The sequence below is a fragment of the Python bivittatus genome, unplaced genomic scaffold (genome assembly GCF_059951505.1).
Source record: "Python bivittatus isolate LINGU-HERP-01145 unplaced genomic scaffold, Pbiv_v1 ctg000080_np1212, whole genome shotgun sequence".
NCBI classification, from domain to species: domain Eukaryota; kingdom Metazoa; phylum Chordata; class Lepidosauria; order Squamata; family Pythonidae; genus Python; species Python bivittatus.
Window position 1 is genome coordinate 82017821 of NW_028277035.1, and position 15255 is coordinate 82033075.

At 38.2% G+C, this 15255-nt stretch overlaps 1 protein-coding gene across 8 annotated transcripts in view; it reads right to left on the reverse strand.

Annotated features, from left to right (window-relative positions):
* The window catches only part of PTPRG (protein tyrosine phosphatase receptor type G), a 610625-nt gene that overhangs the window by 74652 nt on the left and 520718 nt on the right, over window positions 1-15255 (reverse strand). For 7 of the 8 annotated variants that reach the window (XM_088134427.1, XM_088134425.1, XM_088134422.1 and 4 more), the window contains exon 13: window positions 5887-6019. In XM_088134427.1, the coding sequence (XP_087990553.1) occupies window positions 5887-6019 (133 nt within the window). The remainder of the gene's footprint in view (window positions 1-5886; window positions 6020-15255) is intronic. The other variant, XM_088134420.1, reaches the window with a different exon arrangement.

The following is a 15255-nucleotide window of genomic DNA, read 5'->3' on the forward strand; positions in this document are numbered from 1 at the left end:
TTAGGAAGGGCTCTATAGATGAGCACCAGCACCCTGAATTGCACTCAGAAGCCGAAACGTAACCAGTGTTGGCTGGTGTGGGTCTTCCGGGCTGTGTGGCCGTGTTCTGGAAGTTTTGTTTCCTAACGTTTCGCCAGCACCTGTGACTGGCATCTTCAGAATGAAGGCAAAATGTTAGGTGCTGGCGAAACGTTAGGAAACAAAACTTCCAGAACACGGCCACACAGCCCAGAAGACCCACACCAGCCACCGTATGCCGGCTGTGAAAGCCTTCAACAATACACAGTAACCAGTGTTGCTTGTGAACTGTTTATAATGAGATGTGCCCATAACTACTTGTATCATTGCATTCTGGAATAGCTGGAATATTTTGAATAGTCTCCAAGGGCATCCCTGTTGCCCGCTGCAATTATCCAAATGCAAGGGGATTAAAGCGTGTAAGAATGGCACATCAGATATATAAGACAAATCTGTACAAAGGTGCTGCTGGCTATAACAGCCACCTGTTCTTTGAGTAAGAGTTGTGACTCCAGGAGGATCCCCAAGCTGCATACCTGTTCTGTCTGGAGAAGTGTAACTCCATTCAGAACTAAAGTTGGAAAATCTCTGGAAGCAGATGCTCTATAAATCCTTGGCTCTCCATGGCCACTTGGAGATGAGTCTAAGCCTAGTCCTCTCTATCCAGACCCCAACAACCTTCACACACCGCAACAGAACCTTGAAAGAATCAGTAGGTTGGCTTGGGGTCAAGGTACACAATGTTCTGTATACCGATGATACCCGAGTCCATGCTGTCAGTTAACGTCATTCAACAGCTTCACAAAATGTGCAAATCCAGTAAAGAAAAAGTTTCACTGATGTTTTAATTTAAAGATAAATACCGAACTGAGATCTTTGTATCTTGTTTCAAGTGACAATCAAGAGACATCTTCTCAGTTATACCTGTCTAGAACACAATGATCAAAATGTGATGTGATAGCATGCAAATGCTATTAATGGGCAACATTTGGTTTCTGGGATCATGGTTTGAGATATCTAGATTATTATGGACTGTCGGCATAAGTTGGTTTGCATCTCACAATGAGGGATTGGAAACAAAAATCCTCAAATAAGGACCACATATAAAGAGTTGTGCACTATAAAGTAGGAATGCTGCTACAATCTTCCTGTCAGTTACCACCTAGCCAGTTCCAGCCCTCACAGTCACTGATTGAAAAAACAGTTATTGTGATAGGCTGCATCAACAGAAGTATAGTTGACAAATCTTAGAAGCAATTTAGTGGTGCACTGACATGCTGCATCTCCAATATTGTATCCAATTTGGGGTACTACATTCAGACAAATTGGAACAGATTCAGAGGAAACCAGTGTAGTGAACATTAGAATAGCAACAAAGTTCTATAAAGCAAAATGGAAGGAGTTGGACATGTTCAGCCTTGAGAACAGAAGACTGATGGGTAATATGATAACATTGTTCAAATACCTGAAAGGATGTCACACAAAGGTCAAGACTTCTACTGTCCCAGAGTTCATAACTGCAATTTTTTAACTGGTTAATAAGCATGAAGAACTGAAATGAAATAAAAGATTCAGATCTCTTGCCCCTGAAATGATGATGCATTTCAAGAGGAAAATAGATAGCAGTTGGCACAACAATGTGAACTGGGTTGGACCTGCAGCATACTCAATTAAAAAAGAAAACAACAAAGAAATTCCCTTTAATATTAATCACTGCAATGGTGTGTAATTACAGCCCAATTCTTGTCATTGTTTTATGTGGAAATGAGCTAGATTAAGTTCAGCTGGAACCTTCCACTAGTCACAATTCAGAAGCTTCCAGCTCAGACTATTAAAAAGGAAAAGGAGAACATTGTTTCTTTGTTCTACAGAGAAGTAAATATGTAGGTACAGATGTAAATATATACAACTTGAAATAACTGTTATTATTGTGTGTATGATGAACGAGGGTAAAACAGCAACAAGAACTTCTGCAAGAAAGTGTAAGATCATATCCAGGTGGATAGAATCCTTAGAAATTAAAAGCACCATGTTTAGAATAACAAAGGTGGGCAATTACATTTTCAGGCTCTCTAACACATATCATGTTAACCCACCATATAGCTCAAGGAACTGTGAGGAAGCCAGGCTGATACCACCTAGTAACTGAGTCAGGCAGCAAGGGCAGGGGTGGTAGGGAGAAGAAGCTTGCCACTGTCTATTCCCTTTGCTTCCAGCCAAGGCTTCCAAGCAAAAGGCAGACCTGAGAATTCTAGCTCCTTCTCTTTCTCATCATTAATAATCAGATGCTGGTGTCGCTCCAAGAATGCACAAGGCTTATAAAATACTCTGAGGAAAGACCGGTTCTTTCAGTATTGTTCACCAAGGGCTGGAGAAAGTCACTCTTCGAATAAAGGAACATTTTGAGGTAGTGCTTTATGGCGCCACATCTGGAAGTCACGACAAACAATGACACGTCTTCGTAAAAGGTCCCCAGCTCCTCCTTAACTTCTGTTTGCTCTGCTGGGTTATTTCACACTAAGCATTAGGAATTAATTTCGAACACTTGGGTTGCAACAATTCTGTGTACAGCTCATAAACACTAGTGAGACTGAAGATAGCATAAAGCACAAATAGCAAAAAAGAAAAAGAAAAAAGAAAAAGAAAAAAGAAAAGAAAAGAAAAGAAAAGAAAAGAAAAAAGAAAAGAAAAAGCAGGAGATGCCCTGTTATGGGAGAGGCATTTCAGGCCACCTGGCTCTCTTTGTAATTTTTATGAAAACTAGATAGATTGATTGCTGTTTTTCATTTCACTGGCCATCAAACAATATGTTAGTTTTGGCTACAGAATGTTTTCAGATAAGTTGGGAATCATCAGCAATACTGGAGATACTTGGGACACAACATTATAATCCCTAAGAACAACAGATTCTACTGGGGCTCGGATTGGGGGCCATACGGACATTTATTTATTAATCACGTGCTACTGATTTGATGATTACACAGCTTTTATTTCCCTTTAAAAAAATGGAGTGGTTTAAGTGAATTTAGAATCCACCCAGATAACTGGCTATTGGACAGATGTCAATGATGATAGTGACAATGATGAGAATAATAATGCATCTACATTTATCTCCCAGTTATATCCACCCCAAGGACTGTTCTTGTTTACAGTTATGATGGGGAGGAGAATGTCTTTCATGCACAATCTTCCACAGGTTCCTGTCACACGTGGTAAAGTTACTAGCAGTTGTGGTGGCAAAAGGAGTGCACAGATCCTGTCTCTTCATGTCTCAACAGATCCTTTGGAACCAAATATAAACTGCTTCAAAGTCTAGTCTCTGAGTGAGGAATGGCAGATGAACTGATGAAACCAGTTCTCAAATACAGCATAACCTTGGTTTAGCAGACATCAGTTTATACAATACAGTTTTTATCATTTGTATGTCACCTCCCTTTAAGTCCCTTAATCAAGCATTTGTCTATAAAATTTGAGGCTTTATGGCAAATGACATCATCTACTTCAATTATGTAATCATACATTGACATAAAGCGATGCAAATAATGCAAATTCAGATTTGCCAACATCTTCTCCATCTGAATGGTGTGTTAAATCAAAATTTTACTTTATCTGAAAACAGATATCACCTACTCATGTTTCATTCCATGATTACTGTAATCTAGTCATCTAGTATCTTAAATGCTCTAAAATATATTAAATGAAAAATAACAAGTTAGCTTTTCTTTAGAATATGCTGCTGAATGGGAATCTATGTCTCCTAGGATTTTTAAAACTCCCATTGTGGTCATCCTATTTCCTTCCTTATCACAACATGTAAGTATGTTGGGGGGCAGGAGAAGACGAGAAAAATAACAGGTGGCTTAACTCTTCTGTCCCCCAAAGTGGCCGATGTTCCAGCAATCCCAGTCACCATGACTCACAAGATGCTGGGAACTGAAGTGCAGAGCAGCAGAAATACAGGTTTTCTATTCCTGTTCTAGAAAAATATATTTGTCTCACTGGCTGAAACAAATAAGATGTACAGTTTTTGGATGCTGTTCCTCTTGATGACATGTTTCCTTCCTTGAGGCAAAATGCTCACCTAACTCACCATCATTTCACATGTTGCCTTTTATAAGCATGTTACATTTCTGTCTCTGTTGTCCTAACTCAAGGACTAAAATAACTAAAATAAATAAATATTTATTCATTTAAAAGATTTGCATGGCCGCCCATCTTAAAGTGCAACTCTGAGCAGCTCACATCAACGATAAAACTACAGAACCCTAACCTGCCATTTAAAGTAGATACTTACTACTGATTTTTCCCAAGGATGAAAAGGAAACCAAAGAAAAATCAGGCACATTATATAAAGCACAGCCCGATGTAATCAAAAATATGAATGTCAATGTCAAGCACCACCGATCTTTGTTAGAATGGATTCTTGTACACTTACCATTTACCTCTGAGTGCCTGGGGGTGGCTGCCAACTGTCCTCTGTGCTTCTGTGCATCAACCAAATATCAATGACTGTTCAGGCACGATATTTAAGCACGGGTGAGAGTTACAGGAAGGAAGTGCTGCAAGCTTTGAGCTCATACACTCTTCTTCCCATCTCTTCTGGAGAGATCATGAGATCAGAAGCTTTTGCTTCTATTTTTAGACTAAGAATACTTTCAATAGATATTAGTCAAGATACATAACATTGGTTGGATGTCCGACTATCGTGGCAAACTGCCGTTAAATGAAATGGCTGCACCAGAGGAGAGGAGAAGATACAAAATAAGGCCCACAGAGGCTTGTTCTTGTATTTCTGACCGTGACTCAGCACATGGATGCAATTTTTTTTGGAATGTTTGGATTCATATCTTTATCTTATGGACTGTGTCAGGTATGTGTGAGGAGCAGAGAGAGAAATGATGCGATCGAAGCAGAAACAAAGCAGAAACCCCAAACCCTAATCAACATTTTCCTTAACATTCAGCTACATTGTTTTTCATTAAGTTTATTTCTCCCCCTGTCCTAAATAACTTCTCCCACTTTCTCCAGTCTTAAAATCATCACATTTAGTTTTAGCCAACTTAATGAAAATCCATGGTAGCTGAGGAGGAAATGGGGAGCTGCATAAAAGGCATAGAGGGCTGTATCAAGCCTGCAGATGATGCATTTGTATTTTAGGGCCATGGGGGATCACCCTGCTATTTCTGCTCATGGAAATAATCTCTCTAAGGAGGTGGTGGTGCATTAGATTCTACTCTATATATTTTTAAACGTCCATGCTCTATTTTTTACCAATGATTACCAAAGTAATCATACAGTCAAAACTTCTTGCACTGTTTGGTGATATGTATGTGGATCAATTACAAATAACTAAAAAGCTATCTTGCCTTGGATTTATTCTGGAATAAACCACATAGGATTGTTGCTGTAGATAATGTCATTTTATGAAATGAAAGCAAACACAATTCATCAGAAGTGCTATTACAGAGTAAGATACCTTGGACCAGCTCTAATCTCAATTAGAGGCAGCCTTAAAAATGGATTTTTCTCCATCTTTATGTTCTCACATGCTGTTGCACCCAAGTAATTCCCCAACTATTATCCAGGAATGGTGGAACCTGAAGCCTAACAGATCCAGGGTGCCAAGATTTGGAATCATTGCTCCATGGTCTCAGGTAGTGGAGAACTTCCTCAGAATTTCTTCAATTACTTGATATTGGATTCCTCTACAAACAAAGGACACTCTTCTCATGCATCATTTTCATGACATAAAATTGTTGAGCTGGAAATTCCTAGCTGATTGACAATGTTTTTTTCTCATGACAAAAGTGTAATAAAGACACAAAACAATTTACCATCATACAGTTTAGGTTATTTAGAAAGGCTCACCTCCAGTAAACTAGCACAGCAATAAGAAGGATGAGGCACACAAATGTCAAGGCTGAGACCACAATGAGAGGAATGATCCATTCCATTTTGCCACGAGTGGGTCTGGTGGTCATGCTTGAAATATTCTTGTCTGCTGTACAATAAAGCAAACGGCAACAATAAAATAGGTCATTACAGAAAACGAATTGTGATACGTAACTTTTACAGGTAAACAACACTAACCTATTGTCATTCTACCCCTAGCACAGAAGAAAAGCTAGGTTGGCTATGCAGTGCAGTCCAGGAAGTTTGGGATCCACTCAGTGAGGAGTTCCCAGATTTATGGTTTCTACATTTCCCTCTGGAAATGTCTACATGCTTAAACCATCTTAGGCAAAAGAGGATATATGACTTTTAAAAAACCCACTTTGTCCTACAGGATAAAAGGCGCATTGCAAAATAAAGATGAATGTTCTGTAAAATGTGGAATTTATGATGAACACAAAGTTTGAAGGAACTGAAAAAGAAACAGAGATATTATGAGGTTTAAGCACCTGCTTTACTTTTTGAAACTCCTCCACAATGGGAAAATTGTCCCTGGTCTGGGGTTTTTTGAAGGCCTGCTCCAAAGGGGCTCTTCAAAGTTTTGCAGGCAGGAAGGATTTGATTCACCAGTGGTGACGTTTCACTGCTGCGTATGAGTCATAGCATTAATTCCTACAGCTCTTGATATGGATAAAAATGTAACACTGTCTTGCATAAACTGCCCTTCTGTGCAATAGGTTTTCGATGGGATGTCTTAGATGGTTAGCAGAAGTACTGAAGTGAACATTTTGTGCTTAAAAAAAAATGAACAAATATACCTTCATGTCTTCCTTATGCCAAAATGTTTTCAAAATCTGCTTTAAAAATATTGTGGAAAGGACAGGTCTACACAAATTAAATTCATCACTGGTTAAAGCAAAGCTAAACAGTGGCCAATATCAGAGTTGCATATATTTCAATAGGTTGAACTACCAGGATAATGATCAATTTAACCCAATAATGTGATTTTATTTCAAATTCCTTCAGATCTTAAAATAGTTTGTACCTTTTTCATATTTTGTATTCATCTTTGTATAAACGTTCTCATTCTTGCTGGTTTCATGTTCCATTTTTAGTGATATTGTCTATCATTTCTTTTTTATATTTCTGCAATATTTCTGAAATTATTTCTACAGTTTTTCAATCTATTACACTTCAGCTATGTAAACATACAGATATTATTCTATGATAGCTAAGCGGATCTATCTTCCAACGGACTGGATTCCTGAGCTGGGCCTTTGTTAATGAGTATGGAAATTTTATGGACAAGCATTTTTTCTATGAGCCAGTTTGGTGTAATAGTTAAGGCACCAGGCTAGAAACGGGGAGACCTGGAGTTCTAGTCACGCCTTAGGCATGAAACCAGCTGGGTAGCCTTGGGCCAGTCCCTCTCTCTCAGCCCTTGGAAGAAGAAGAAGGCAAGGGCAAGCCACATCTGAAAATCTTGCCAGGAAAACTACAGGGACTAAGAGAAAAGTGATTATCAATGGGCTCCCTCCTCCAGCCTCATTGAATGAATTGGTTATGCAGTCAAAAGTGTACTGCTTAATATCTTGGTGTTCTCAGCCAATAAGGCATCACTTTAAGGATAAGGTGCTTTATATGTTATATATACTGATCTTGATAAAAATCACATTAAATGCTAATATTCAGTGGTTTACAATTTTTATCTTATGAAATTGATGATTCTGGGAACATGGGGAGGTCCTAAATGTATTACCAGACAGGGTATAATTATTTCAGCTTGGGCAACTGATGCAAAAATACAGCCCCCTGCCCACAGTTGCCAATAAGCTGATAAGCTATCTGGCATTTAAACCAACAAACCTCAGTTCCAGGACAAACCCTCTTTTCACTCCACTAGATGGTTCAAAAGGAGGACATAATAAAGAAACAGTAAGAGAGGAAAGTTTGAGGATTAATCAGAAGAACAGCTATATTCACAGCAATCACTTTTGCAATCCTCTAAATTTCTTCTTTAGTATGGCAGTGAAGTAAACTTGAAGACTAATTTTGTAGTCTGAAATGCAGAAACCCCAAAATGAAGTTTCAGTTTACCTGGAGAATCAATAAGGCACAAGAGCACATTTTATGTTAGAAGTAACTAATTTAGAAGTAACTAATATAATGCAACACATATACTAAGCCTCTTCGTACCCATTTGAATCCATTAAACTTAAAATCACAAGGCATGAGTTCTGTTGGACATTACCTTAAACCAAGTTGCCCATCTCACTCTCTTAAAGTTACACTGCTTTATGTTTAAGGTTTTTCAGAAACTCTAGTTAATTCTGTTGTGCAATCCTATCCTTTTACTACTTGTGTTTTCTGATTTTGTTCTCAAACAGCAGCAAAGCTTAGCAGAGAAACAGAGCTGTCTATTTATGAAAAGAAGGAAATACAGACAGAGCAGAAAACAGTTAATTATACGATATTGTTCATCTGCTGGAAATTTTATAATAATAAAAATGATATAATCACTACTCAGAGCAGACAATGATTAAAACTAATACAACATTAAAATTAAAAGAAAAAGAAAATGTAGTCAGAATAAGCAAATACTATAAAAAAACAAAAGTGGTATCACATTCAATTAAAAATTATAAATCCCTTCTGAACTCAGAAGATCTTGAGTGGCTGATTTAGTAAGAAACACCAGGGAGAATGTTAGTCTGGCCTTCCAAAACAGGTTTAGGTGGAGAAAGAATGAGATTAGACAATTCCTGCTGCAAATACATAGCAGAGTCTTCACAGCCACAACCTTAAGTACAATGACTAGAGAGTAACTTTGCTAAACAAAGTGGGCCATTTGAACAAAACACAGAAGACTATAGTTTTAGTATCTACTGACCCATGGAAGGAAGTACACCTATCAGGGCCTGCGATCCAAAGATCACAGATTAGGAGGGAAGAAAAATGGTGCGAGGAGAGTATAAATTGTAGGCAGGACAAAAAGAGAATAGGATTTGAGAAACTTTATCACCATCGTCATCATCCTGGCCTGAAATTAAGTGCAATGTTAAGTTTGAATATTTCTTATTAGGGACTTAGAAGGTTCCTTGAAAAAACATGAACTATTACTCTGGTAAGGTTAAAATTAAAGTAAATATCGAATATAGTCATATAAGCAATGATTTGGGATGATTTCCTTAAATAGTTCAGATTAAACAGCTGTGCTGTTAAATAGTTTCCTGCGCTTTATGACACCAGCCCAGAAACCTGGTTTTTGCACTGATTACACTGACAGCAATATAGTTTCAAACAAAATTGACACACTTCCTGCTACAAACATGCCCTAAATAAAATAAAATTTAAAAAAGCAATAAAGCAATAGAAAAATTCAGGAAGAGAATAGGATTTGATTAGAGGATGACTAGAATTTGGAAGAGACAAATGAAGGTGAGATTAACCATTAGCAGACAATACCTAAACAGAGAATATGATATCTTAAAAAACTCTGTGGATTAAAGGGAACCTGCCAGGATTAGCTAATGTTTTATGGGGGTGGAGGCATGATTTGGATAATGGTAGGGAAGCCATTGTGATGGGTCTTCCAAATTTCATTAACATGATCTTTACCTTTGTTCTTATAATGCAAGATAGCCCACAATTTGTTCACTTTATAATCCCATTAGTCATCCCTAAAGGTCTGTTTATCATCTGTAGCACAGAATGGTGTTTGTAATATGCTCTGTTTATTTGCACAGACTAAAGTCAACATCTGGTTCAAAGCAATACAACTTGAAATCTTAATTACGGATTGCTTTCTTAAATGTCCCAGCAGATAAAAATATGAAGACACCAATTATCATTTACAGCAACAGTAGACCACAAATGGATATTACGATACATTCCAAATGTTTTGGAGTACATTCTCTTATCATTGGCTACAATGTCTGAGATCAGTGAGAATTGATTCTAAAACACCTAGAGGACACCAGTCTGGGGCAGGTTTATACTCCTTAGTCACAGAAATAATTAATCCAATCATTAAAAAGAGCTATTTTGATTAAGGCTATGAAAAGTTATGAGTAATTAAAAAAAAGAAAGAAATAGGATTTTAGGATAAAACATTTATGGGTTTTGAATTATAAAAGTATAGCAGTATTGCCATTCAGGCTTGAAATCAGAAGTTTCTCAAATGTCTTGTGTGCCTGCAACTGTGATCATAAATACATTCATTTGAAAGTCTCTTTCAGTAGAATGAAATGTATGTTTCCAATATGCACGTGTAGAACAGTGTTGGGAATTCATGAGCCATTCAATATTTTTCTACCTTCTGCTAAATAGCTGAGTTTAAATTATTAAGAATGATTAAAGCCTATATATTTAAAAAAATAGCTTAAAATATTCCATATGATGGAAACAAAACACCATCCTCAATTTTAAGACATTTATTTATTTATTTGCATACCACCTAAATCCCTGGAGTAACTTTAGGTGGCAATGAAGGCCTACATTAATAGTTTGTAGCTAAAAGCTACTGATTTATTTATGCAAAATATTGTATCCTGATCTCTTCCATAAATTCCAGGTGGTCAACATCAGTAAATATCTTAAAACAATAAATGAAAAACCCTTCATTAAACATAGTGTAAAACAATTAAAATGGCTTCATGCAAAAAAAGAAAAGAAAAATCAATCCCCAAATGCTTGCTGAAAAAGCCAGTTTTTTGTTGCATTCAGAAAACAAAAACTCTGGTGGACTTTTAGAACTCTGAGGGACAGGGACCACACTTTAAGAAACACTGTTCTAGAGGGATGAGGCTAGTCCTGAAAAAGTCTGGTTGTGGCTCTCTTTCACATCGTTGGGCAAAGGGATCACAACATCTCTTCTGAGCCTAGTGAACAACAACAGCAGATTCCATTTGGGGATGATCCTGTAGGTAACCTGGGCCCAAAACCATATATGGCTTTATAGTTAATATAACCATCTTGAAGTTTCCTCAGAAAGTCTCTAGCAACCAATGTAACAGCCATAATATGGCTGCCACACTGATGCAGTCCTCTCCACCAACACCATGTCTATTGCATTTGGTGCCAACCATAGTTTCTGGGCCATACTCAAAGGAAGCCCTGAGTAGACTACAATGCAGTAGTCCAAACCTGTAATAGCATGAGTAATTGTCACTAGGGCCTCCCAGTCCAACTATAAAACAGACTACAGCTGGTAGATCAGCCGAAGCTAGGCAAAAGTCCTCCTAGCCTCAGACTCCATCTGCCAATCTAGTAGAGTCTGTAAACCATGAGATCCTCAAATCATAGATCTGTTCTTTCAGGGGGAGTGAGACTCTACCAAGAGTCTGTATAAGGGACCTCAAATGGTTTCTTGACAATAGCAACTCCATCTTGCTGGGATTCAATTTCAACTAGCTTTGTCTCATCTGGTCCCTCACTGCCTCCAGATATCAAGTAAGGACCTCTGTTGCATATGCTGCCTGGCCTAGATTGGAGATATATGATTGATTATCATCAATGTATTGATGACACCTCACTTGAAACCCTGCATGACTTGCCCCAGTGGTTTCATATAGATGTTTAAAAATGGGGGAGAGAGCCAAACCCTATGGCACCCTATATAATAGTGATCAGGAGTTTGATCACTCATCCCGCAGGCTTATAAACTGGAACTACCCAGTCAAGAAGGAGTAGAACCACTGCAGTGCCCCAACTCCCATACTTCACAGACAATTCAGGGAGATATTAGGGTCAACTGTATCAAATGCCAGTGAGAACTCTAAACAGGACCAGAAGAGCTGCATTTCCTCTATTCAATGCTGAATAAAAAGGAACAAAATAAACTCCTTCATCCCAGGTAGTCCAGCCCCTTTTTCCACAATCCTTCCTAAAAAAAAAAAAAAAGTTGGAAGACTGGATGGAAATAGTTTAATACTATCAAATCAGGGGATGGCTTCTTTGATGAGAGAAACCCAACTGCTTCCCTGTTTTAAAGGCTGCTACAGATGTTTTCAATGTTCTTTAAAATGATAGTAAACCCATTTGGGGCCTTATACTGCCATTTTCATGTGTCTTCTGCTTCAAAACATCAGGAAAACATGTCACCAATTTTCAGCATCAGCAGCAAAAGCAGAAGCATTGCTACTTTTGGCCTCCTTGAATTTTTCAAAATTAAAATTTATGTGTGACATTTTTTTGCAAACATGGTGGAGCATGTGTGTGTGGAGGGGAGCTTCCTGTTACACCTGGATGTGAAGTCTCTGGCCTGTGTGGACTCAGCTATGAGAACTGCATCTTTGAGGAAAGTGGGGAACAGCCCAAGCCAGCAAAAACTCTATTTGCTGGCATTCCAGATGGAGTGCCCCCAAGCATGCCACACGGCCACTGCTATGAGAGACATAGGCCTAACCCTTTCTGGTTATACAATACATCTCTATCTCTATACCTGTTTACACACACACACACACACACACACACACCACAAACATATATCTTGAAAGAAAGTTAGAGAGAAACATAACATGACATTTACATTGGTGGACATAGGTGACAATTGCTTTTCTAAAACAAATCTGATAGTATTTTAGCATGCATATAGAGATAATACAACAAAGAATATAAAACAATTCCTGGAGAAGTTGCTGGAGGTCCCCTCGGGCTCCCAACATGGGTCCATCACTGACAAACCTATAAAAAAAGCAGCCTGTTGTAGGATATTCAAAAGAATGTGTGAAATAAACAGCAAAGCATGCTTTTTTCTAGATCTCTGCATTCCAACAGCCAAACATTAATAAAAGCCTAGCCTTTTTAGTTTTCAATTTTAAATAAAGACAATTCAGAGGCAATAAATAAATATCCTGTACGTTTTTTGTAACTTTGCCCATTTTTTAAGGGTGAGGAAACTCCAGTTTTGCTAAGGAATGCAAACACTTTTTGATGGCATATGTCACTGGTACATTAATTCAGTTTGCCTTTTGCTGGCTTGGAATTCATCCCAGGAAGAGAATGGAGGAGAATGAATATATGTATGTATGTATGAATGTATGTATGTATGCGTAGACACGCACACACACACACATGCACACAGTGTTTCGGCCTCAGAGAATTCTACCTTGGATGATCACCAACACTTTGACAACTATTTGTCAACAAAGTGAAATTAGTAACTTTTCCACTTAGGGCCCTAAGAAAACTTCATTCAATAATTTTCACCCTCTGTGGATCCCAGTGAAGAGAATTGTGAAAGACCATTCAAGATGCTCTAGCATTATGGACAAAGATCAAAAAGGTATTAGATAACACTACGAATCTAACCTCTCACAGGGCCAAACATGAATTTATTCTACATACATAATAGCACTTAGCAGAGCACTTGATCAATGCAGAAAACCACCATTATATTTCCTTGAATAAAAACCTCCCTCAGTCATACCTGGTTACCCCAAAAACATAAGGGTAGTAAACAAGCTTAATTCTAAGGGAATAGAATTAAGATAGAAGGCATGGAATGAGAGATTACTAGGATCCAAAATACAGCCAAGTAGATCCATTTTTCCAGAGATCCCTCTTCAATAGATGAAATTCTGTGTCCTAATTAATAAACAGTGAAATAGAAGTAGATCAAGATAGGTGGCTTCCAGCACCGCAGAAACCATTCAGTACAATCCTAGACATTTCAGAGTCTTACAAGCCTGTAAATGCTGAATACTCACTGTAATATGAGAGGAAGCAATAAAATAAGCCCTTGTCCATTTAGTCACAGGTATGGCTCTCATTTCCCTGTACACCTTAGTATGTTTTTCCTGTTTAGACTGGCAACCCCTTTCCCCCCCCTTTAGTGTCATATTATGTGTACACAGTCTGCCAGCAAAATCTGGTCTGATTCTTTTGTTTACCTACATGCAAACTGCCAGAGTGGCTGCAGGCTTCTACAAGCTGCACTGCAAAAATATTCAAGAATGACAAGAAATGATAACTTAATAATTCTTGCCACATATGGAGAAAGAGGGGGACCTCCTCCATGCACAGATGCTTAATTATCCTAATGAGGTTATCTCCAAAGTTTTTTGCACAAACTCCAGCTTATTTTAAAAACCGTACTGCAGTGTTTTAAACACTATACTGAAATCCAAGTAGACCCTGAACAGCTAGGCCCTGGCCATTCAGCCCGAAAGCTCATTGTTGCCTGATGGATGTGCTGAAATCCGTTGCTTCCTAGGTGGTGGGAACAACAACATTTCCCCCAGTGGATCCTAAGATTTAAAGATTTATCAGCCTTCAAAAAAACAAGGTTGATAAGATTGTGGCACCTTTTCATAAGGAGAACAAGACTGCAACATGTCAGCCATTGTTTAAAATGTATTATAATAACTCAATAGAAAGATGAGGTTTTCGCCATCGTTCTACTGAGTGGTAAATTGGACACTGGATAGGATTTTTGTGAGTGCTTCCCCCCCTCCACCCCTGCCCTCAGCTTCTTTCTTTTTGGAGGAGATCATCTTAAACTCAGAATAGTAATATGCTTATGTCTTTGGAGGCTGTGGCTATAATGTGCTTTTCATGTAATAATTATTTAGCACTGGACACTACTCAAAATTTATGGAAAGCACACCTTCGTCAGTCTAGAACAGGGCCCCCCAAACTCTTCAGCTCACTGACCCCTTCATGACTTTCAGATTGTTCACTGACCCCCAAACATTCATTATATGAAAATAATGCTACATTAATAGTAATCACAACAACATTATTGACTCCTTGGATAGTCCTGTTGACCCTTGGGGGTTGATATTGACCACTTTGGAGAATCCCGATCTAAAATGTCACCAAATGGCTTATACTTTTCTAGCTATAAGCAGACAGTCTAAAAACAAAAGGGTGGGGAGGGGGGGGGGAGAAACAGCAATATTTGTATAGTTCATTACAAGACAACCTACTCTGCCCTCTGGAGGTTTATTAGCAGTGATGCAAATTTTGCTTACATTCATTACAACTTCCGTACAGAGTGACAAAGACTGGGTTGTATTTTGAAGACACATATACTTCTTTCAGATATTCTGGGCTGATGTCATTTCATCCATAGATCCTCAGGCATGGCTTTAGTTAATTATTACTAGGAATTCAATAACTACTCTTTGCCCTGCTCTACAGAATCAAACTCTTTCCTGGAATCATGCATTTACCTAAACCATATTCACCTTTGGCTTTTAATAATCAGCCCCATAGACTGATCAGACTACATGAAACTTATAGGCAGTTAAAGGGATGTGCATGTCTATGAGTAAGACTCAGAAGGAGGAGCTTGGATGCCAGAGCCCATATGCCATTTTCATAGACCAATTCTTTTAGAAT